This window comes from Hemiscyllium ocellatum, chromosome 4, assembly GCF_020745735.1.
Source record: "Hemiscyllium ocellatum isolate sHemOce1 chromosome 4, sHemOce1.pat.X.cur, whole genome shotgun sequence".
NCBI lineage: Eukaryota > Metazoa > Chordata > Chondrichthyes > Orectolobiformes > Hemiscylliidae > Hemiscyllium > Hemiscyllium ocellatum.
This window is the reverse complement of record NC_083404.1, coordinates 11,693,614-11,719,000: the sequence shown is the minus strand read 5'-3', so window position 1 is coordinate 11,719,000 and position 25,387 is coordinate 11,693,614. Positions and strand designations below refer to the sequence as shown.

Sequence of the window (25,387 nt, the reverse complement as noted above, 5' to 3'; positions counted from 1 at the left end):
CCAAATGTCTTCTCTTGGTGCTGTCATAAATTAACTGAAATTCTTATATCAGACTTTTTAAAATAATCATGATTTGGAGATTCCAATGTTGGACTGGGGTGCACAAAGTTAAAAATCACATAACACCAGGTTATAGTCCAACAGGTTTAATTGGAAGCAATAGCCTTCGGAGCACTGCCCACAGCCACCTGATGAAGGAGCAGCGCTCCGAAAGCTAGTGCTTCCAATTAAACCTGTTGGACTATAACCTGGTGTTGTGTGATTTTTAACTTTAAAAATAGTGGTTTTCAAAGAATAAAGAGACAGTTAAATGCACATAAAGAATGTGCAGAGTTACAGGGAGAAGAGAGGGTAAAGGCAAGAAGTAAGCTGCTCAAAGAGCTGATGCAGGCACAATGGACTAAATGGCCTACTTCTGTGCCACAAGGATTCAGCGAAACTGGCAGCAATACTTTTGTAAACATACTACCATCCAAAATTATAATTAGCTTTATCTTTTGTACCTTTAAGGCATATAAAATAGCTAGGCCTACGAATCCAACTTGCAGGTAGCCCAATGTTGCTGTCAATAGTGAGCAGAGTGCTGAAGCAAAGACAATACTTGTTCCAATGAAATCCTGAAAAATGAAATTAACATTGGAATTATATACTTGCTCATCCAGGAATTAAGCAGCTTAATGATGTTAATTTGAGTCTTTTGGGACTAAATTTTAAAATTTCATCTTGGTCTTCTAATAAAATGTTTTCAAATATCAGTTGAATAAATCAATATAGATCTTATACAAGGTTAACTCTAAGTTAATAGCATCTCAATAATTTAAAAAGTGATTCATTTGAAGACTAACCAGTCGTATTCCCAGCCACCTGTTCACTGTGTTCAGATATAAATACGCAATGGTGTTATAGTCAATCTTGTTAAGAATTTGTTGGAAAAAACTGTCTTCATGTCTATATGCCCTGATAGTTGTCAGACCTCCAAGGGTCTCCGAAAAATGTGCAAACACAGGTGATTTAGTGATGCTGTCCAACCGCTGAAGTTCCCTATAATGATTAAGGATATGATTAACACCCTTTTTACAAATATTACAGCCTTTGCACCTTACATTTAATTGCATGTACATTCTTCGTGCTGAATCAGTCTAAACAATTGCATTAAAATCTAATAAGAGACTTTGAAGGTTCTGCCAAATTTCAAAAGAAAAGCAGATGTGCCAGAAAAATCATCTCTCCAGATACTGTTCACATTGAGAGCAACTTGACACATTTTTAAAAAATACATAATTTCTTTTCCTAAACTTGAACAAATTTATCACTGGCAAAGCAGATTATCAAAATTACAATAAAAAAATCTAGAAGCAAGAGCAAAGAACTTGATAACATTTTAAACAAATTCTTAAAGAAAATAAGCCATTTTCAAAAATGACTTTCTGTAAGTGAAAACCTTAGCATCACCGAACTCTCCAAGGACATAGCTACATGCAGAGTTAAGCTTCTTCTCTACTGTACTGGAATAGTATCAGAGTAGTCACTGCATCTAAATGCACCTAATATAGCACATTTAATTGGTTGGCCTGCAATCAGTGCCATGAAGTGCAGTTGTAGTGAATTAGGAACCCTTTTTGATGGCAAGAAAATCAGGCAAATTGTACAGTAAATAAAAAAGAAAATGGGTCTGTTTTGAAAGGGCTTTCAACCTTTTCCACACATGTCTCATACCACTGGCATAGACCAATTTCACCCTCTTACAGTTAGTCACACAGAATGAAGTCTCTTCTATCAATCTGGCTTGAAGACATGTTTCAAGGGATGAAAGACCAGTATCAAATATAATGCAATATCCAACAAGTTTACAGATGGGTGTTTTTTTTTTAGGAAATATCAGTGCACTGATATTTTACGTTTTTGATCTTTCAATGTCATTGGTCTCAACACTGAATCTTGCTAGTACAATGACAATATTTTAGCCATATCCCTTTTTGTGCATTTTACAAAGCTACTTTAAAAAGCAACATTCTGAATCTCACCTGAATGCCCATTCATATTATTTTATGGCACAAGCAGTCTATTACTTGGGTCTACTGGTTTGTTAACAAGGTCAATTTCACATTTTGTAACTAGATTGGGATTAAATTCCGACTTCTTCACACAACACACTACTCCTGTGCTAAAAAGCAGGCGATCCACATTCAAACCAATGATATTTTCTCATTCTCTTTTAAAGTGCAAGGGAGACCAACTTGATAGAATGAACAAGTAAATTTGGGCACGTTACTATTCCAAGATTTTCAAAGTAAAGGTTTCACTCTGTATCCAAACTCCACAGTCCGGACCTTGGAGCACTTATGCAATGACAAGAGTCAGAGCTGACACTTAACTCAGAAACTGGCCACCCAGCATATATGCAAAGCAATATCAATGTGGCCATGGAGGGCCATAAGAAGATAACAAATGTGAGGTTCCTATGCTTGCCCGAGTCCAGGGGTTTGTTGCGGTTTGTTACATAAAGAGGGTACCTCTTAATCCTTGGATTATTTGCTCCAGTATTACCCCAGTGAGGAGCATTGTATCAGGCGGCATCATTAGCCATGTCAACTGAGGGAAATCTTGTTTGAAAACTCCTTTCTATGGAACCAGAGCTTTGTCAGCATCCTGTTTAATCCCAACTGCAATTACCACTTACTGGTGTATACTCTCTCAACTTTGATTAAATAACAGGAAATGTGAAGATTACAAATTGTTGAAGGCCTTCACAACATCTGATGCTCCCTCATGCAATCGTGAAAAGGGTTCATACTAATATGGGTATCATGAGAAAAAAACTCTTCAAAAAGTCTTAAAACATTGTTTGGAAATTTGGAAGACAATCACAGGCTCCATGGTCCAGACATGTTGAGTGTGTCTTGGCCAGATGCAGGCTCATCGGCCTGGGCTCAGCTTCCACATGGTTGAAGGTTGTAGCTAGAGCGGAGGTAGAATAGCTGCAGTGTCCTAAGAGGAGACTTCCGGGGGTCCTGTATGTGGTTCCTGCTCCAAGTGGATATCTACTGGCACACTCTCCTCATTCCTGATGAAGGGCTCTGGCCCGAAACATCGAATTTCCTGTTCCTTGGATGCTGCCTGACCTGCTGTGCTTTGACCAGCAACACATTTTCAGCTCTGATCTCCAGCATCTGCAGACCTCACTTTTTACTCACCCCATCTCTTGGTGAGGTCAAGTTTCTATCAATACTTACACTCCAATGGTCTGCTTGTTCACCTCACAGACTGAGTATTAGTCAATATAAGTGGCTGACCCCAAAAACAACCTTCACATTCCTTTCTGCTTTTCCTTCCCTGTCAATATCATCAGTTTGCTCCTCCCTCTGTTCCCAACCAACTTCTGTTTAACACTTCATCTTCCCACTTTACACTAAGACCCAGCTTAGCCATGCCAGACATTGTTACACACTATCCTGTCCTTCACTCCCCACCAACCGAGTGAAAGATGGCAGTGATGGTCTATGATTCCTCCCTCTCCTGCAGTAACTTAGGGCCCTCCAATGCTCTACTATCTCCCGTTATATGATGAGCTGTCCCCTCACAATATTGTCCCCTCTGCATTCCAGCATGCAGCTTTCAATCCCTACTTTTAACTTCCCCAACTTTCCCATCACAGCAGTCACTCCTAATAACTCCCCCTTAACATTCAGTGAACATACCCCCAGGTTTGACAAAGCCCACTGATCGTGAACAATTAGGAACCCTGAACGGCTCTGAGTGATGATTGACAAGTCCCCACTATTTTTACAACTCCCAGATTGACTTAACCATCAATCCCTTACTGGTTGCATTAAAATAGATGGATTGACTATGGCCCCTTTCCCCACGACTGTAATAATACAGACAACCTGAGCCTGAACACACCAAGCGACCAACTCAACATGTCCAAGAATCTGGACTGATATTGGACAACACCTGTGACTTACTGTGCTGGATCTCCCCGACTGATGACAGTTCCCATGGACTTCGCTGAGGACTACTCGAGTTAGATTTTGAAACATGGCCATTTGGTTGAAGCCCATTCAATGCATTTTGTGGAGGAACTCAGCTGCTAGCAAATGCTGCAAGTGTGACACTGACACAGCGCAGTCCCATGCAGCATCATGTTCACCCTATTGCTGAGAAACATGACTAATTGCCTGGTTTTCTGTCAGTACTAAAAAGGCAAGACAAGGCAGAAGTATCGAAAGCCTTTAAGGTCTGGCTGAAGCCTAAAGTGGAAAAAGGCAAGGCAGGTATGCTGTGCACATCCAAGTAGGTGCAAAGTGAGTGAATGCTAAGAAAGTAAGTTAAGACCTCTGATGATGCACCTTGTTTCAATTTATGAGGTGGCCTGGCCTCAGCAGTGTAATGAATGGCATCAGTAAGCCTCAAACTGCAACACTGAAGTGGTTAACTGCACTATGAGAGTCATAATTGTGCCATGATGTGGTGAGGCTGGTGCATGACCATTGCTAACCTCCAGGGATGAAGGATCCAGGTATACCCATACAGTGTGCCTTGCAATGTTGGCAAAGATAGACCAAACTGTATACCTGAAGTAGTGCTCAACGAGTTATAGCTGTCAGTTATCCACGCAAACTTAGACGTTAGAAATTGTGATTGTCTTGTTTCTCTGGGAAAATGGAAATCTGCACTAAATCAGGTGAGTTTGGGTAATTATGAGGTATTAATGCATGCAAATAGGCCCCTCACCACTCTCACCAAAAATCTCATTTAGCCATTAAAAACCTTATGTGGAATATAGGATTTATTTTCTTGCTGTCAAAAATCCCACTTTTCCTGTTGTTCCCATATTACCCCTATTGACTCACCATTGCCCACATTATTGAGGGGCTGGGAAAATTCCTTGCACCATCTTTCAGACATTTTCTTACCACTTCTTTCTGGATTCATCTACTTGTTTCATTTGAATGCTAAACTAACTTTACCTGAAAAACTACATACTTGACGAGACGGTTCACACTTCAATAAAAAATTAAAATATATTTTACATTCTTTTGTTTGTTTGCTGCCCAAAGTTAAATCAAAATTAAACATGACCACTATTCAAAATTCACTTCAACATGTCTAGCCACAGCTTAGGGAACATTCCTTAAATTCCTAAATGTAAAAATGAACTGCCCTGCCTTTAAACTTCACACGTATAAGCAACAGCACTAAAAGAACATGTTAAATGTGATTTATTAACTTTATAAATGATATGAGATTTCAATGAATACAATACAGACAAACTTTAATTGACTTTACTGTGCTCACGTTAGTTAGCCAAAAACTAGTCTTGTCCTGCAGAGCTGAACAATGATCATCACCAACTCATAATAATGTAATTCAAAAATCCTGTGCCTTATTAATGAAGTACTAAAAAGCAGTGGCAGTACAATGTTAAGTAAACTAGAAGCCTCTTTTTCTAACAAGAAAACATTCCTGATTCAAACGGTTTCCTTACAACTTACCAAAATCATTGCTTCCACAATAGCAAAACAAAAGAAAAAGAAATGTGAAACAAAATCAGACACAAATGCTGCTAATCATGCCGTGCAAAAGATATTTGCAAGAATATTACCTGGAAGATGCTCTGAAATACATTTGAAGGAAATAATAGAGAACAAGTAAGGGAATAACTGGAAGGAGAAAAAATGGAGCCACAACACTATTGATCACAATGGCACTTAAACACAAAACAATGTGCCACATGAGTCGCTCCAGGTTTGAGGGAATTTGATCATCTATGGTTTTGAAATCAGATGAAAACCTGGAAATAAACAATGATTCAATGAATTTTTGCACTGATACCTGATTAAGCAATCAACAAAATCCCACAGTGTATTTGACTTACATTTTGCAGTGCACCAAAGTGTTCCATTAATTGCAAGTTTCCCTTTCTTTCTAAATCCCCCACATCCTACACTGTGGTCCAGGACTTCAACTCTGGTCTCTTGAACATTCTTAATTTGATCACTTCAGCATGGCACTGTGTCATAAGCTACTACTATTTCCATTTTAATGCAAATATGGGATAATTAATGAACTGCTTCAGCAAAAGATTACTTTAACAGTTGCCCTGGAAATGAGTGAATTCTTTTTGTACAAATTGTGATCAAGCATTTTATTTTGAATATAAGACAGAAATTAGGAAGAGACATAAGCTTTGATACACAGTTCATTTGGCTTACTATTTCTACCTTTAATAAAAAAGAAAAAGTTAAAACCCTCAAAGTTAATTTTGCAGTGAAAATGCAGAGCTGAACTTGAACTGAACAACTACATAATGTTCTTTCTTAGTAACAGCAATTGCCCCCAGGTGAATTGCTTCTGGCAATGTATTTTAAGTTCTGACATAGCCTACATTTCTGGTTAGCTATTCACACACTTCAGTCTCACTTTTCTCTATAATTACAACTTTGTAATGTGCACTACCTGTTGCACTACAAAACAGTAATTTAAGAAAAATAATTATCTGGAAGTGATCTATATAATTAATGTAACTTTCCAAGATTCATACCTGTTTAGAATTCTTCCAACAGGTGTGGTTTCAAAGAATCTTAATGGAAGAGTTGCAACATTTTGCAGCATGTTTATGAACAGATACTTTGAAGCACGGATACCTGCAATATAAAAGAAAATAAGGAATCCAACATGACCCTTGAATGAACATTGATTTATCAATTTAAGTAAGATCAATTCTCAAGAACATTAAAGAAATAAACATGCACAGTTATTTAATTTATAAATCAAAGCTTCTGTTAAATTCAATTGTCAGATCAAAAATACACAGACCTGAAATAACATGTGCAAGGGAACTTAACAAAGCACATAAGATTCCACTAAAAGTCAATCCAATATATCCATAAAGGAAATGGTTCAAAATGGCACTTTCCACATCATTTCCATACTAAGGACATAAAAAAAATAAACGAATGAAAGTTATTACGTAAAATGACATGGCTCTTTATTTAGCAAAAATCTAAACTTAACAGTAGATCAAGATTATAAAAGAACTTGTTGACAAAGAGCTTTTGATGACAAACCTGAGTTCCCGTTGTCTCTGAATGGTTTCCTGCAGATGACCATTCAGCGAGCCAAAAATCAACAGCCACCAGAAAGCTTTGCTTTGTTATCACAGAGAAAATTAGAAAAAATGAAAAGAAACGGCCAATGGCACAGGCATAACTCAAGTAGATTTGTAAGGAAATGGATCCTTCTTCTCTTTCCTCTTCTTGAATCAGTTTCCCTCTCAAATTATCATTAGGTTTTTTCTCCATTTTTGAAACTTCATCTTCCATTTCAACTTTAGTTTCCTTATCTTCTTCATGGTCACCTAAATAAAATGTAATTTCACACAATCATAACTGATAGAAAAAAATACAAAAAAATCAAAATACACACACACTATTGGTCGTAGCAATGTAATATTGCATCAAACTCTAACTAAACTGTGCCCAATACACTCCAGTTCTGTCCTTGGTCATTTTCCATGCCACTTACAACTAACATGGTAGGCTGCTCTGGAAGGTTAGATCACATGGAATCCAGTGGGTACATTAACAACATTTAAAGGACATTTGAACAAATACATGGATAGGAAATAGGCCAAGTGCAGGGAAATGGGGTCAGCATGGACCGGTTTGGGCCAAAGAGCCTGCCTCCATGCTGTAGGACTCTATGACTCACGATGAGTCTCTATGACTAAATGAGGGCAAAACAGTGACTATTCATTCCAAAGTCCAGCAATTGCCGGTACACAATTCAGCATAGTATCACTCATGTTAACTAGGATGGGAAATTCAAATCTTGTGAGCTAGCTTTTTAATACGAATGTAAGAATTATGAACAAGAGGCCCCTGTAGCCTGCTCTGTCATTCAACAAGATCATGACTGGTCTAATTACAGCCTCAGCTCCATATTCCCACTTACCTTTGATACGACCAACACCTTTATTAGTCATTAATCTTTCTACCTCTACCTTAAAAATATTCAACTTCCTGCCACTTGTTAGGAACCTAATGTTTGGCCTCTCACGCAACTAAATTCCCTGGCCGATCTTGCTTTATCTTACTTCATGCTCCTGGAAACAGGAAAAGATTTTGCCTGAGGAGTGAATGAGAATCAAGTCATGTAGAGACAAGTTAGGATTTTATGCCAGAAGTGATGTTTTGTTTTAGTTGGAATTTTATAGAATGGCTCAACAATGCAAAGTCAAATCTGGAGATGACAATAAATGTGCCAGAGGGAAGCAATACGTGATAAACAAATCAGAATAAAGCCTGGATTGTTTGTTTGGGAGCAAGACATAAGTTATTTATGTTTGAAGACAACAGCAGTGACCTGTACACTCTCAGTAGGTGCTGACAATCTCCAAACTCCCATAAAATTGCTGGGAATATTAAGAATCAGCTAAAATACTTTTGGTAATACTTTCCATTAATTTGTTGATAATGGCAGGCTGGGACTTTCCCCTGGAGTGTAGAAGATTGAGGGGTGACCTTACAGAGTTGCCAGAGTGGCATAGTAAGGTGAACAGCAAAAGGTCTTTTCCCTAGAATAGGGGTATTCTAAACTAGAGGGCATCGGTTTAAGGTAACAGGGGAAAGATTTAAAAGGGACCTAAGGGGTTAACTTTTCACACAGAGGGTGGGGCATGTATGGAATGAACTACCAGATGAAGTTGGTAGAGGCAGGTACAGTTACAACATTTAAAGGGTATTTAGACCAGTACATGAATGAGAAAGGTATAGAGAGATATGGGCCAAAAGTATGTAAATAGGACAACTTCATCTAGAAAATCTGGTTGACATGGATGAGGTCTCTTTTTGTGCTGTATGACTATAACTTAGAGCAGACTGACAGGATAGTATTTGACTGGAATGGATTCATCCCAATTTGTGTGGGAAGGTCGCAGTTTGGCAATTTTCCACACTGTCGTTTAGATACCAGTGTTGTAGCTGGGAACACAGAATCAGCAGTACGCCAATCAGCCCCTTTGAGCATGGCTAGTCGTGCAGCACATGTCTTCAAAGTTACAGTTCATATATGGTCTGGCCCACAGCTTTTGGTAAAACTAGTGTGCTGAGCTGGTTCTCGTAAAACAACTGAAGCATATGAAGTTTTTTTTATGTCAATAATCACTTCAAGCAGGGGTGAGATGGATCATCACCCCATCACAACCGGCCGATAATGACAGAAAAATCTTACGGCCTTTTTAATGTGCAATCACATATTTGCTTTCGCCTCATTGAAGATTGAGATGGTCCTGATGTCTTTTCTCATCAGTTATTTAAGTATGTATCATTGCTGAAGATAAATATGGCAAAAATGGCAAAGATTTGATTTGATCTGATGCTTGTGGGCAAAGACAGGGACAGTGCTGTGTCTGGACTCAGCCCTCAACCAAACACAGCAGGCCTCTTAGAGCCCCAATTAATGGGCCTTCATGTACCCACTGTCTTGGCTGTAGGATTGCTTAGCTGTGTCTAGAATGTGCTGTTCCTGCTGATTAGTACAGATATTGTCTTGTCCTGCAGCTTGACCAGTGTACAACTTCATTTTTAGATGTGCTTGATGTTGTTCCAGGTCTGCCCTTCTACCTCCTCATTGAAACATTGCTGATACCTGGCTTGATATTAAAGGTAAAATAAGAACATGTGCAAGCTTGGCAGGAGTTGTATGCACTGAGAGATAACAGATGAATTTCTAGTCTCTAATACTCATATTTACCTTTTTCTATTCCAAAGTGGACGATCTCTCAATTATCCCATAGTAAATGCCATCTGCCACAATGTTTGCTCACTTAGCCTGTCAAAGCTTCATTGAATTTGATGCTTCTCTCTCCATAAAATGCTACATCATCACAATTGGTGTTCATCTCAACTTACATATTATAACTCTCAATATTTTATTAAGGTTACAAATATATATCATGAAAAGCTGAAATCCCAACAGCAGTCTGTGGGAAAAATTCTTGTCACATTCTGTCAGAGAATTATTTCCACTGCCTGAGTAATCAGAGTGTCTCCAACTTTGCATGTTTTCATTTTCAGTAATATTGTTGTGTGGCATTCTTGTAGATCGGGAAGTAGATAGCAGAATGCTTCTTTTCCTACAAGCCAGAAAATTTAAGCAAAGGCTTCTGATGAAAGACTATCAGCTGAACATTTGGGACAAAACTGGAAGCTACATTTTCAATTCCTTCCAGAAGCATTATTTTAAGATATAAAAAGGTGTAGGATGGTAATACAACAATATTAAATGCATTTTACCCTAGAAGACATACTTTTTGCTATTAGGCTTTTCCAGGCTTTTACTATATCTGGATTTTGTTCAGAGAGGTCCCTGTAGGTTCCCTGGACTTCAGTCTTCCCATCTTGCATTACAATTATCTAAAAATGAGTGAATCATAATATAAAAGATTATACATTTATTGCAGCTCACTTATTACTTTATTTAAACAATTATTTCTGTTAAACTAAACCTTTGTTGATCAGAAATTCAAACAGATCCATTAAAACAAAACTTACAAAGTACCAAAGAACAAACACAGGCCATTAAGCCCAGTGTTTATGCTGCAAATGAACCATCTCCCACTCTTCTTTATCTAGCCCAATCAATATACAGTATCTATCTATTCTATTGCACTCTTTTCTTCCTCTGTGACCAGTGGTTACTTAACTTCCCTGAAAATGCAGTTATGCTATTTGCCACAACTACACCTTTTAGTATAGTAAATGCAAAATAAGTCCTCAGTTTCCTTATCTGTATGCATAAAATGGAAACATAGAAAATAGCAGGATTAGACCATTTGGCTCTTTGAACTCACAATTCGAATAAAGAAACTTCTCCTCATCTCAGACCTAAAAAGCCTGTCTCACATTTGTAGACTGTTACCCTTGGTTCTGGACTCCCCAATCATTGGGAACATCCTCTCTACGTTTATCTTGTCTAGTCCTGTTCGAATTTTATAGCTTTCTATGAGATCTCCACTCCTTCCTCTCAACTCCAATGAATATAGTTCTAACTGATCCAGTCTCTCTTCATGACTCCACACAATAACTCTAAACATATCTCAATCACTTTTAGGTGTCTCTAGTGAGGATATCTTGTATTAGAATCCCTACTGTGTGGAAACAAATCCATTTCCCAACATTTAACCCAACTCATGCACCTAACCTATACATCCCCGAACACTATGGGCAATTTAGCACTGCCAATTCACCTAACCTGTACACCTTTGAATTGTGAGAGGAAACTGAAGCACCCAGAGCAAACTACACAGACAAAGGGAGAATATGCAAACTCCACACAATCAGTCGCCTGAGGCTTGAATCGAACTAGGGTCCCTGGTGCTGTGAAGCAGCAGTGCTAACCACTGAGCTACAGTTCTATCCCATTTTCTCAGGTCAAGAAAGTGTATTTGTAATAGCAAAGTAAAAAATTGAAGATGCTGGAAATCTGAAATAAAAGTCAAAATGCTGAAAATTCTCAGCAAACATTTATGGTGAAAGAAAATTTTGGGCCTATACCTTTGTATCAGAATTGGTATAAGATGGAATGGTACTAGGTTTTAAAGCAAGCATGGGGTGGGCGGGGAGGCGTGGGGGGGGGGGCGGGGTAAATGGGTAAAGACAAAAAAGAGAACGCCAAGTCTGTCATGGATTGGAAGGTGCGAGAGATTGAATGACAAAGAGTTGGTGGGACAGACCTAAAGGGACAAGTAAAGAAATAAAATCTCTTTCCATAAGAGGTATGACCAGCAGAAGGGTGAACAACTGTGTTCTGAATGTGGAAACAAGAAGAAAACAAGTGTAATGCCATAATCTAGAAGGAAAAAGAAAACAAATGGGAGCTGCAGTTAGGCTTTAGGTTTTTAACATCAATGCTGAATCCAGAAGGCTGTAAAAGGCCAAAACCAAAGATGACACACTGTTCCTCGAGTGTATGGCTTCACTAGAACAACAATGAACCCAAAGGACAGATAGAATGAGACAATGCAGAGATTTAAAATTCTAGGTGACTGGAAGTTTTTCAAAAATTCTTTCATGGGATGTGATCGTCGCTGACAAGGCCATTATTCCTTTCCCAGGTATTGGTGAACTGCTTTCTTGAATCACTGCAATCATTCTGGTGAAAGCATCAGGAATTATTCGGAAGGGAGCTCATAACAGCAGAGAGAAAGAGAGCTGTATCTAGCAGCTTCAACTCCAAAAACCCCTACTTCAACAACCAAAAGCACATCAAAAACCCCGGGTGTGTGTGAACCTGACTTCACCCACTCATGCTTCTTTTGTCTAATTTTTAAAAACCCAAAGCTATTTACGTTTTCTTTCCATAAAGCAACACCTCTGCACCAGATTTACAACACCGCTCTTCAAGAAAAACAGGACAGAACACATCTCTCAAAGACAGATCTTCTCAAAACATTGTGCAAACATTATCAAGCATCTCAATTTCTGATCTTATGATGAAAGGAAGGTTATGATAAAACATCTAAAAGGTGGTTGAATTAAGTGTACTACCCTGAGGAACCTCTGCAGCAATGTACTTAGAGATGATTGGCCTCCAACAATCATAACAATCTCCCTTTGTGCTAGGTACAACCAACCAATGGAAAACTTTCCCTGATGCCCCCTGATTTCAAACTTGCTAAAGCTCCTTGATGCTACATTTGCTGAACATGGATTTGATGTAAAGGCCAGGTCGCTTTCACTACATTTCTTTATTCAAATGAATTCAATTCTTTAGTCCATGTTTTAACTAAGGGTGTAATAACATCTGGAATTGAGAAGCTGGGGCGGATTCTAAACGATGCAGTCAGCAGTTTACTTCTGCATAAATTACATTTCATTGTACTGAAGATGAAATCTTTCATCACGTTGCTGATAACAGAGTAAACTAATGGGGTGGTAATTAACCAAGGTGAATTTATCCTGTTTTTTATGGACAGGACATAGCTGGGCAATTTTACATACTGTTAAATAGGTGCAGTCTTGGAACTGTACTGGAGTAACTTCGCTCAAGGAGCAGTTGTTCTGGAGTAAATCTTGAAACTTACAGCCAGGCACGGTCAGAACCCATAGCCTTCACTGTATTCCAAGTCACTATTTGGTATAAAATACATGGAATGAATCAAATTGGCTGAAGACTGGAATCTGTCGTATCACTTAGGTCTGTCTATCATACATTGTTACTACTATTTAACATGTAAGAATTCCTATATCTTAGCTTCACTGGGTTGTCACATTTTTAGGCATGCTTCACCTGGCATGTTCTATGCTCCATACAGCATACTAAATAGAGGTTTTCCACAGACAGTCACCCACTTAATTTGGAATTAATTGTAATCTTCATTAAAAGTGGGAGGCCAATGTAAACAATGAATACAGAACAGAAAGTGGAAAGAAATTACTTGGAAAGGGCCCTGGGATGGTAAGAAAATGAAAAAAAAGCGTTATATCCCCTGTCTGTGCATGGAAATATGATGAGAAGTGTTAGCATGTCTATGATCTTCTATCAGAACTAAAAATGTTAAAAATATAATACTTTTTAAGCAAGTGAAAGAGCAAGGGTGGGAAAGTGAACAAAAGTGAAGCTCTCGAACAGGATTGAGGATGAGAGAGTTTACATATCAAAATAGTTGGGGATGCAAGGCCAAAGCCAGTGGTCAATGAAGCAAAGGTTGTCTAGAGGAGATGTAAATGACCCTTAGGAATGCTGAAAGGGGTGGTAAGATAGTATTTAGTGGTAGGTTATGCTGGATAGTGGGGCAGGAGTGAAGGATGATCCACTGAATATGGAGTCTTATAGGATGAAAGGTGAAGATCTGGGGAACCCAATATGCTAATATCCCAACCAAGGTGTGGGAGTCTTCAGTTCAAGGAAGGAAGAAATATCAGAATTCTCAACTGAGAAAATCTTGTTACCATCACCCATTATATCTCCCTCCCCACCACACGCACTCACACCAACCAAAGCTGACAGTACTTTCACGCATGAACATCAACTTATCATCTTCCATCATTTCTGTCACCTCCAGCAGCTCCTTCTGACACCACCACGTCTTCACCTCCTCTTTCAGCATTCTAAAGGCACAATTCCATGACAGACAGATCAATTCCTCACAATATGCTATGAACCATGGTCTTGGATAAAGTGGTAAACAGCAATTACACAAATGGAGAAATGGTAAATAGAGAAATAGGTAAGTCAGTCACTCAGTAATACTCTAGTGTATGTTACTGCAGCAATCTTAAAACAGGACAAAGCCCTGTAAGCAGGCTGCTCACTTAAACTTTTAGTTATAGGGTATGCTACAAAGATACCCAAATGACAATGTGAAGTAAATAAAATGGGCTGTTAAAATACCTCAGCACTTTGTGATGATGTCTTAAAAGAAAACTTGAATAAGTTAATCAAAATGTCATACGTACGTAGTCAGCTTGCTCAACATATTCCAGTTTGTGGGTTACAAAAATGGTTGTTCTGTGTTCCCTCTTTAATATTCCCATAATCCCTTGGTGGAAGACATGACTTCCCACATGTGCATCCAGGGCTGATAAAGGATCGTCCAGTATTACAACAGAGCATCTAAATTAGACAAAAGGTAGAATATTTCAGTACATATGCCTTACAGGCAGTCAGATACTTAAAAGTTCCAAAGCTTTCAATGCAAATTAAAATTTCAAATGGGTTATTAAAACAATTTTGAACATTTCAACTGTCCAGATTTTTGTGAATTTACTTTATCAAAGAGGAGCCTGAAAGTCTGTTAAGAACTGCCATGAGACAGGGCAAGCAATAACGACTTTCATTATTGGCATTTGCAGGAACTGACTCATTCACTTATGGCATTGGGAGAAGCTGTAAAGCTAATGGAAGATTTTGATCGTGCTCAGGATCCCTTTTGGAGAGCGCAAAATGTTTCAAGTACCACCACAGTAATCATCCACTCCAAACTTGCATGGTTGACATGAAAAGAAGTTGGATGGGGGTGTTCTGTGGCCTTGGAAGAGTTTCTCTTGTCAGCCTGAACTCTGGCACCACTCAGACTACCAAATAAGGAGACAAGTGTCCATTGTGCCACAGAAGCTCCGAAATGGAGCACCCTCATTCATGCCATCTCAATGTGAGCAGAAGTAACATACAGCCAGATGGAGCAGACAAGGCCAGAAGGTGGAGGCTGCACTGTGTACTCCACACAGGAGGATGACGAAATGATATACCCAAGCTAGAGGATATCAATTCTGGAGTCATACTTAGACACGACAGAAAACAAATTAATGAGAAGGCTTGATTACCAGTGAATTAGTTACGAAGGTATGTATGCCTGGATGGAAAAATCAAGCACCATTATCTGCAGATCAGCAGGTCTGCTGGTGAAGACTTAAAGTCAAAGTGGCTCTAAACATTTATGCTGCTGTCATTTTCCAATGGTCAGCCAAAGACCTCTGCAACCTTTTGCAATCAGCCACACACAGGTGCATCAAGGTAATGTTTTCTTTGGTCAGGTGAGGAGCAAATAATATTCTCAATGATGTGGGCAGGTCTAGGGAGTTTATGGCTTGCTTGAAGTACAGTGGCTATCAGCTGCAACCACGGCACCAGACCATTATCCAAGTAATCAACCTGACATCTACATTAATAAGACATTTTTCTGTTCTTGAAAGTGCAGGCAGTGTGACCACACTAAGGCAGTCTTGCATCTCTGTGCACAGTATTCTGGCAGCTGCCACGATTCCATTAAATTCAGGAATTTCCAGACACTAACAGGAGTCCATGATTGACTTCCAGGTACCACCAGCACCCCTTAAGAAAACTGAAAGTTGCCGTAATCCCAGAGGATCATGAGCTGCTGTTTCATTAGAGAGTGATGACTGGCAGTGAACTTAACTTGAAAGTCTAAGTGCCTCAGCTGAGGGATAAGGTCGAGAACCTGTGCTGTTGCAATATTATCCATTGTAAACCAACCATCCAAACTCTTATAGGGAAATCAATAATTCCCATTAAGCAGCCCAACACAGAGCCTGAAAACCCTACAACAGCAGACATTGCTGACCCAGAACACAATACAGCAGAATATTATTGTGTGTTAAGGTGCCTTGATCATTCTGGAGGTTCACTACTATATTTCTCTGCAAGCGAATCCAGAATAGTCATTGTGTACAGTATGCCTCACAACAAGGCACAACAGAAGGGTCTAGGGCCAGAGGGAGCAGGAGCCAGCCCTACAGTTATTACATCTGAGCAAGAGGCGGCCCTCTGCAGTGAGTCTTGGAGATGGCACACAGGAAGTGGAAGAGGGCAATGATGAGTGATGCCCTCTTTTACATGCAATCTCTCAAAAAGTGTGTTCTATAGATTTACAAAGGCAGAGTAAGTTATTCACGAAACAAAGAGGCCCTCTTGTGAAACTGAAGAAAAAAATCTTAATATAGTCGAAATGTTATTATATATTTAGGTTATGGCCAGGAAATTTCAGAGATAATAGATTAGATTAGATTACCTACAGTATGGAAACAGGCCCTTCGGCCCAACAAGTCCACACCGACCCGCCGAAGCGCAACCCACCCAGACCCATTCCCCCACATTTATCCCTTCAACTAACACTACGGGCAATTTAGCGTGGCCAATTCACCTGACCCGCACATCTTTGGACTGGTGGGAGGAAACCGGAGCACCCGGAGGAAACCCACGCAGACACAGGGAGAACATGCAAACTCCACACAGTCAGTCGCCTGAGGCGGGAATTGAACCCGGGTCTCAAGCGATGTGAGGCAGCAGTGCTAACCACTGCTGCCACCGTGCCGCCCAGATAAGCCACTTCTTGAGAAATTCTCTCACATTTAAATATTTAAAAAGTGCAAAATATTTGCAATTCCAGCTGCCCATTTAATTAAAATGAATGGTTCACATGGCAAGTGGCATGTAAAAGGAAAAGCTGCGTGAATAATTCAGTTAAATTCCATATCTCAAAGTAGATAGCTTTCATTGTTAGAATTATCAATAGCTACTAACTTTCATCAGACACCATTAAATTCATGTGAATGATTTTTCATAATATTCATTGAATGCAGCTTTTCATATAATTGTAAGTGAAGTAATATAGATTCTTCGTGGGTTTCAATTTGAATGTAGAGCTTTCTCCCTTCAGGAGTTGCACTCACAGGCAGTGCTCGCCCGGTAATTACAGATGCAATAATTGTTTTGTTAAAAATAAGTGGATGGAAAATTTAGCAATAGTAGCCTACAATTTCTTCCTAGAAAAGCACACCTGGCAAATTCATCTGTCATATTAACCGCCAGTTAATAACTGCCATCTTAACTAACAAACCAAAAAATGTTTCCAAACCTTGAGTAGAGAGCTCTTGCAAGACTAACACGTTGTTTCTGGCCACCACTCAGATTAATACCCTGGGAAAAAAAAACAACACTAATGGATTTAATAACACAAAGAAAAACATTTGGGACTAGGTTTTGTTGGAAATATTAACAGTTTCTGAATGACGCACATTTTTAAAAATTTTCTAATCAGTGAAGAATTTACAGTGAAAGTAAGACCAAAGATTTGTAAACCATCACATATTCCTGGTTGGCTTAACATCGTACATTAGCATCAAAGTGCAAAAGATCGAAGGCCCATTCTAACTACTACAGAAAAGCAATTTACAGTGTTGGTGAGGAATAAATATTCAACTTAATAGAGGATGCCCTGACCACTCAGACAATTTATTCAGCTGTATAACTCAGGGTGGGCCTTATTCAAAGCATAGCCCATGGTGGGTGTAGTGCTCCTATGAGAAGTTACCTACCTATCTTCAAGTTAAAGTGAGAAAAATTAGTGATTCTGCTCCTGATTGTAATCCAGCCAATCCTGTAGATGTGCACAATGATCTTAAGCGAGGAAACCACAAGGGTTTGATAGTTCTATCCTCCTCAGTGGTCAAATGGCTTGCCAACAATCATTGTCTTGGCTCCTGAAGAAGGGTTACACCCGAAACATTGACTGCTCCACCTCCTGATGCTGCCTGGCTTGCTGTGTTCTTCCAGCCTCCTGCCTGTCTACTTTGGATTCCAGCATCTGCAGATTTTTTTGTCACTAACCATCATTGTCTTGGCTCACTCGGGAGATGGGACTGGAGAATGGCCAATGACCACAGAGCTATTCGTTAATAAGAAGTCAGCATCTAGCAGTTGGGATGGGTGAAAAGAAAATGAATGAATAGGGAAATATTTCTCCAACATCATCAATGTTATTATTCCCTCAAAAGCTTCTGAGAGATTGCAAACGAAAAGTTGCATAATATGAAATTACTTTACAATGTGAAGTGGGTCAAGGATGTTGTAAAAGTTGAAAGTGTTCGGAAAAGATTTACAAGGATGGGTTGGAGGGTTTGAGGTATAAGGAGAGGCTGAATAGATTGGAACCATTTTCCCTGAAACGTCAGGGGCTGAGGGCTGACCCTATAGAGATTTATGAAATCATGAGGGGCATGGGTAGGGTAAATAGACAAGTTCTTTACCCTGGGGTGGGAGAATCTAGAACTACAGGGCATAGACTTAAGGTAAGACAGGAAAGATTTGAAAGAGATCTAAGGGGTAATGTTTTCATGCAAAGGGTGGAGCGTGTATGGAATGAGCTACCAGAGGAAGTGGTGGAGGTTGGTATAATTACAACAATTAGAAAGCATCAGGATGGGTATATGAATAGGAATGGTTTAGAGGGATATTTGCCAAGTGCTGACAAATGGAACTAGATTAATTAAGGATATCTGGTCGGCATAGACGAGTTGGACTGAACATGTACATCTCTAGTACTCTGACTCGATAAAACCAAACATCACTGCACTTAAAATTAAGTGGTAAAATGTCAATTTAGAATTACTTTATTATAGAAGCCTGGCTTGTAATCTTCTCATTCACTGAAAAGGAATTATACAAGACTGTAATGTGGAGAAAGTCAAGCTGCAATTTATTAACTACAAAATTCAAGCTCTGTGGGTTTACAGCACCACCTGAAACCATTGAAACAGTGTAGGACTTTAAAAAGAGTCAAGCTATACATTATTCATATATATGTATATACACACAATTATTTGCCTTTTAAAGAAAGGCATAACTTTAGTTGTTTTAAATGGTACTAAATTATTTTCACTCAAAGTTAAAAGCTTTCAAGTACAATTGAAAATGTCTAGACTTTTTTAAAAAATTCTACATAATGTTCTAACACTTTCCCACCAAACATTAAGAGGAAGGGACATACTAGATGCATGTATTTGTATGTACACAATTATTCTGTCAGTGCACTAACCTTTTCACCAATTTCTGTGAGTCGTCCAGCTGGTAAAATATCAATATCTGGCTGAAGAGCACATGCTTTGACTACAGTCTGAAAACGTTCTTCATCAAAACGTTCTTCAAACACAATATTATCCTGCAAGGAAGCATTCCTTAGCCATGCTGTCTGTGCACAATACGCTAGGGGCTGATTGGCTGACGCCCACACTACATGACCAGAGACAGTCATCATTTCTCCTAATATGGCAGATATTAATGATGTTTTTCCACTTCCAACCTGAAATTAATATAAAATGGAAGGAAATTAGTTCAACTTTGTTCTGACTTTCAACTCTATTCTGTTGTTCACTAATACAGTTTCATTTATTATTCGATAAGAACATAACAAATAAAAGCAGGAGGGAGCTACATGGGTCATAGAGTTTGCCATTCCTTAAGATCATGATTGATCTGACTGTGACCTCCATTCACTTTCTTGCCTGGCAGACTAATAGGAAGCAGGGAGTTTTTTCAGGCTGACAAGATGTAATGAGTGGTAAGCTACAGGTATGGCTTCTGGGACCTCAGTTGTTCATAACTTATAAAATATGGCTTTAATGAAGGGATGGAAGGTATGGTTTCCAAACTTGATATCACAAAATAAGGACAGTAATGATGCAGATTTGAGCAACATTCCCTCTAATTTTTTACTTTATATTTTCTGAGAACCAACTCTGAAGCCAGAAGTCAACGCCACTATTGGCATAGTGACACAATCATTGTGTGCAGAACAAAGCAGCTGCATGTATTAGGTACAAGGAGGTTACAAAAAGATATTGATAGGTTAAATGAGTGAACAAATGTGGTAAATGGACTCCAATGTTAGAATGTGAAGCGGTCCATTTTGTTGAAATAATAAAAAAACTGCATATTATCAAAATGGTGAGTGATGTAGAACTCTGATACACAGAGGGATTTGGGTATCTTTTGCATAAATTACCGAAAGTTAGCATGCAGGGAATTCAGAAAGCTAATAGAATCCAACATGACTGATCGATGACTATCAGAGACTCTATCAATCTCACTGCCTGCATTCCCTCATTGCAGGTGCATGGATCATTACACATGATTTCCACTTATGGAAGCTGCACTGATAGCTAAAAGTGCATGCACCTACAGATTGCCAGCTTATTGCTTGATGTTTCAATTTGTTCCAGGTGGACTATCATTGCTAGGTAAAGAACATTTATTGTGGCAATGTAAACAAACGTAAAGAAAGATTGGAAAATGTATAAAGCCAGTCTTTACAGTAGTACAAACATAAAAGCTATTCAGCCTATCACATCCATGTGGACTCTGCAACAGCACCCCAGTTAGTCCTGCTACTCTACTAATTCTCTGTCGACCTGCAGTTACTTTTCTTCAGCTGCTTATTTAATAGGCCCATTCGAGATGAAGAAATAGTGAAGACAATGCTGCCACATCTCACACAGAATGTCAAAGCAACACAAGCTGACAAGGTGCCCTGGAAACAAATCACAACCACAGTAATGACCCCTATATTTGAAAGCAGCATGACCAGCAGCAGAGCAATGTCACAAACTACAAGGTGAAGCACTGATGATGAGTGATGAACTTAAGGAAGATGTTGCCCAATTACCACCAGATGATTACCTGCCCCACCAGGGACCTGAACATTTTAGACCACTGCTACAACACTGAAGGATGCGTACTGCTCCATCCCCCGCCCTCATTTCAGGAACTCCGACCACAATGCCATGTTTCTTCTCCCAGCTTACAGGCAAAAGCTCAAGCAGGAGACCCCCTTACGGATATAGGTCCAGTGCTGATCGGAGGAGGAGGATCAATTCTGGTGCTGTCTGGAATCAGCTGATTGGGCTATGTTGAAACAGTCCGCAGGTACCTTGGACGACTACACCACCACCGTCACAGACTTTATTAGCAAGTGTGTGGAGGACTGCATACCGAGGAAGTCAATCCAGGTGTTCCCCAACAGGAAACCCTGGAGGAATCAGGACATAAAGAACATGCTAAAAACCCAAGTGCGAGGCCTTCAGATCAGGAGAGCCACTCAAATATAAGGAATCCAAGTATGACTTTCACAGAGCCATTAAGACAGCTAAGGACCAATACCGATCCAAACTAGAGACCCAGACAGACTCCCGGCAACTATGCCAAGTACCGAATGACATAGGTTATAAAAAGAGACACTGCAAGATAGTAGATGATAACATATCCTTCCCAGATTGGCTCAACTTCAAGCCTCACTTTGAGCAGAATTTCGACGGAGAGGTTACACCTATTCTGACAAGTCCTGACAAACCTATCCCAACAGTCACTGTATCAGAGGTCAGATCAGTTTTCCTTTGTATAAATCCAAGGAAAGCAATGGGACCAGATGGAATACCAGGTTGTGCACTCAGAGCATGCATAGATCAACTGGCAGAGGTCTTCTCTGACATCTTCAACCTCTCCCTGCAGCAGGCCACTATCCCTGCCTATTTCAAGAGGGCCATCATCCCTGTGCCTAAGAAGACTCATGCAGCATGTCTCAATGACTATTGCCCAGTGGCCCTAACTTTGATGGTCATGAAGTGCTTGGAAAAGCAGGTCATGGCAATAATCAATTCCATTTTCCCCATTTTGACCCATTCCAATTTACCTATCGGACCAACAGATCCACATCAGATGCCATATCACTTGCCCTTCAGTCCTCCCTAGAGCATCTTGACACCTAGAAAAGCTACTTAAGAATCCTACTCATCCAGTACAGTTCAGGCTTCAACACTATTATCCCCTCAAGACTGATTACCAAACTTAGTGATCTCAGACTAAGCTCCACACTCTGCAACTGGATCCTCAGTTTCCTGACCCACAGGCCACAATCAGTGAAGATTGAGGACAATATTTCATCCTCACTAACACTCAATACTGCAGCCCCCCAGGGGTGTGTACTCAGCCCCCTACTGTACTCATTGTAAACCCATGACTGCATTGCCAAATACCAGACAAATGCCATTTACAAGTTTGCTGATGACACCACCATAGTCAGTTGAATCTCAGATGGCGACAAAACAGACTACAAATGGGAGGTGGAAGACCCGGAAAAATGGTGCACTGAGAACAACCTAGCTCTCAATGCTGGCAAAACCAAGGAACTCATTATTGACTTTCAGCTGGATGTTACTTATGCCCCCCTACACATTAACAGCTCAGAGGTGGAACAAGTGGGGAATGTCAAGCTCCTGGGAGTAGTCATCCACAACAAGCTTTCTTGGACTCTTCATGTGGATGCCCTAGTTACAAATGCCCAACAATGTCTCTTCTTCCTCAGGCAGCTGAGGAAATTTGACCTTACAGTGAATACCCTTGCCAACCTTTATTGGTGCGCCGAGAGAATTCTGTTTGGATGCTTCATAACCTGTACGGCAACCATACCATTCAAGACCGGAGACGGTTACAGAGAATGTTGAACTCGGCCCAGACAATCACAAAGGCCAACCTCCCATCTATAGAATCCATCTACCAGGCCCGCTGTCAAGGAAAGGCCGCCAGCATTCTCAAAGATCCATCCCACTCTGGTAATGACCATCGGGGAGAAGGTACAGAAGCTGAAAATGCACCAGCCAGTTTCAGAACAGTTTCTACCCTACTGTTGTTAGAATACTGAATGGGCTCACAAACTCTTATTAACATTTGCCTGTACCTATGTTTTTGTTTTTGCCACTGTTTACCTATTATTTACTTATCTATGCTACTCAACGATGTGATCTGCCTGCCTGTATTGTTAGCAAAACAAAGCTTTTCACTGTGCTTCGGTACATGTGACAATACATTCAATTCAATTCAATCTGGACCATCTAAGAGAAAGCAAAACTGTACAGCTTCCACAGAATGAAAAATGAATTTCTGTTCACAATTGTTAAAGATAGGTGCTTGACTGATATGAAATCCAAGTGCTTTGATAAGTAAAAAGGAGAATTTGGAATGACACCACAATGGAAGTAAATTCAACAATAGCTTTCACTTAAACCACACTTTTCAGACAAAGACAAATGATGAGCTAATGCAGTTTGTAGGCTCCACAGTCATTTTCTTCTCAACCAGCATGAAAAGGTAAGGCCTGTGGTGAAGCAGCATTTCACATTGGTCATCTTCTGTTAAAACCAAAAGAAAAAAATCATTCCCAGACGGTGAAGCAATTAAAGAAACAATGACTGTAGCCGTTGAATCTTTATTCCAGGAACTTAATAACGAAGAAGAACAAGAGCAATCCAGAGTACATCAATTGGTACTTCTACTGTCAGTAGACTAGTGAAATCTTTGCATTAAGACATCTTTCAGCAACTGCAGCAGGACCTGAAAGATTGTGAATACTTCTCTCTGCAGTTCGATGAATCTGCGACATGAATGACACCAGTTCAGTGGACTGTTTTTACACACATGTTTTATTTAAGGACCTAACTAAAGAAGATCTTGTCACCTTTTTGCTCCTTAAAGACAGAACAATAAATTCAAAAGTGAAGTGCTTGAGCAAACTATGGAACTGGCTTCCATCACAGCTGGTGGTGCAACAGCCATCCCTGATGCAAATTCAGATGTTGTTCTATTTTGCAGAAATAATCCTGATTTCACTTCATTTGTAAATTACCACTGTATAATCCACCCGAAAGCCTTAGCCAGTAAAGTTATGGATTTTTCTCATGTAATGAATGCTGTTAAAATTGTAGACCCAATTCAAGCAACAGCCTTTCAGGACCACTTGTTTAGGTCCTTACTGAATGGTGGAGGGATCAATGACCAGGGGGCTTAGATTTAAGGTAAGGAGAAGGCTTAGAGGAGATGTGAAGAAAATCTTTTTCACTAAGGCTCGGGGGATTCTGGAACTCTCTAAGGGTAGGAGAGGCAGAAACCTTCATAAGATTTTAGTAGTATTTAGATGTACACTTGTGATGCCAAGGCATAGAAGGCAAGTGCTGGGAAATGGTATGGGTGCCTATAGGCAGATTGGATCTGGAGCAGGGAAAGGAGTGCTGGTCCAGAAGTGTGGAAAGGCAGTGGAGTCAGTGAGAGATTAGGTTGGCCATGGAGCATGGAAGTAGAGTGGGAGAGGAAAGTGAAGCAAGGAAAGAGACAGTTAGCTGAAAATGTGTTGCTGGTTAAAGCACAGCAGGTTAGGCAGCATCCAAGGAACAGGAAATTCGACGTTTCGGGCCAGAGCCCTTCATCAGGAATGAGGAGAGTGTGCCAGGCAGGCTAAGATAAAAGGTAGGGAGGAGGGACTTGGGGGAGGGGCGGTTGAGATGTGATAGGTGGAAGGAGGTCAAGGTGAGGGTGATAGGCCGGAGTGGTCAGGAAGAAGATTGCAGGTTAGGAGGGCGGTCCTGAGTTGAGGGAACTGACTGAGACAAGGTGGGGGGAGGGGAAATGAGGAAACTGGAGAAATCTGAGTTCATTCCTTGTGGTTGGAGGGTTCCCAGGCGGAAGATGAGGCGCTCTTCCTCCAACTGTCGTGTTGTTATGTTCTGCCGATGGAGGAGTCCAAGGACCTGCATGTCCTCGATGGAGTGGGAGGGAGAGTTAAAGTGTTGAGCCACGGGGTGGTTGGGTTGGTTGGTCCGGGCGTCCCAGAGGTGTTCCCTGAAGCGTTCCACAAGTAGGCGGCCCGTCTCCCCAATATAGAGGAGGCCACATCGGGTGCAGCGGATGCAATAGATGATGTGTGTGGAGGTGCAGGTGAATTTGTGGCAGATATGGAAAGATCCCTTGGGGCCTTGGAGAGAAGTAAGGGAGGAGGTGTGGGCGCAAGTTTTACATTTCCTGCGGTTGCAGGGGAAGGTGCCGGGAGTGGAGGTTGGGTTGGTGGGGAGTGTGGACCGACTGACTCCCACAGCTACCTGGACTACACCTCCTCCCACCCTGCCCCCTGTAAAAACTCCATCCCATATTCCCAATTCCTTCGTCTCCGCCGCATCTGCTCCCAGGAGAACCAGTTCCAATACCGTACAGCCCAGATGGCCTCCTTCTTCAAGGACCGCAGATTCCCCCTAGACGTGATCGA

At 40.3% G+C, this 25,387-nt stretch overlaps 1 protein-coding gene across 3 annotated transcripts in view; it reads right to left on the bottom strand.

Annotated features, from left to right (window-relative positions):
• Positions 1–25,387, bottom strand: part of LOC132811042 (ATP-binding cassette sub-family C member 9-like) — a 141,134-nt gene that overhangs the window by 26,885 nt on the left and 88,862 nt on the right. For all 3 annotated transcript variants that reach the window (XM_060822753.1, XM_060822754.1, XM_060822755.1), the window contains exons 16-25: positions 19,340–19,603; positions 17,381–17,442; positions 14,463–14,619; positions 10,313–10,418; positions 7,071–7,360; positions 6,820–6,934; positions 6,545–6,647; positions 5,606–5,794; positions 846–1,041; positions 504–617 (exon numbers count right to left, since the gene is read on the bottom strand). In XM_060822753.1, coding sequence (XP_060678736.1) covers positions 504–617; positions 846–1,041; positions 5,606–5,794; positions 6,545–6,647; positions 6,820–6,934; positions 7,071–7,360; positions 10,313–10,418; positions 14,463–14,619; positions 17,381–17,442; positions 19,340–19,603 — 1,596 coding nt within the window. The remainder of the gene's footprint in view (positions 1–503; positions 618–845; positions 1,042–5,605; positions 5,795–6,544; positions 6,648–6,819; positions 6,935–7,070; positions 7,361–10,312; positions 10,419–14,462; positions 14,620–17,380; positions 17,443–19,339; positions 19,604–25,387) is intronic.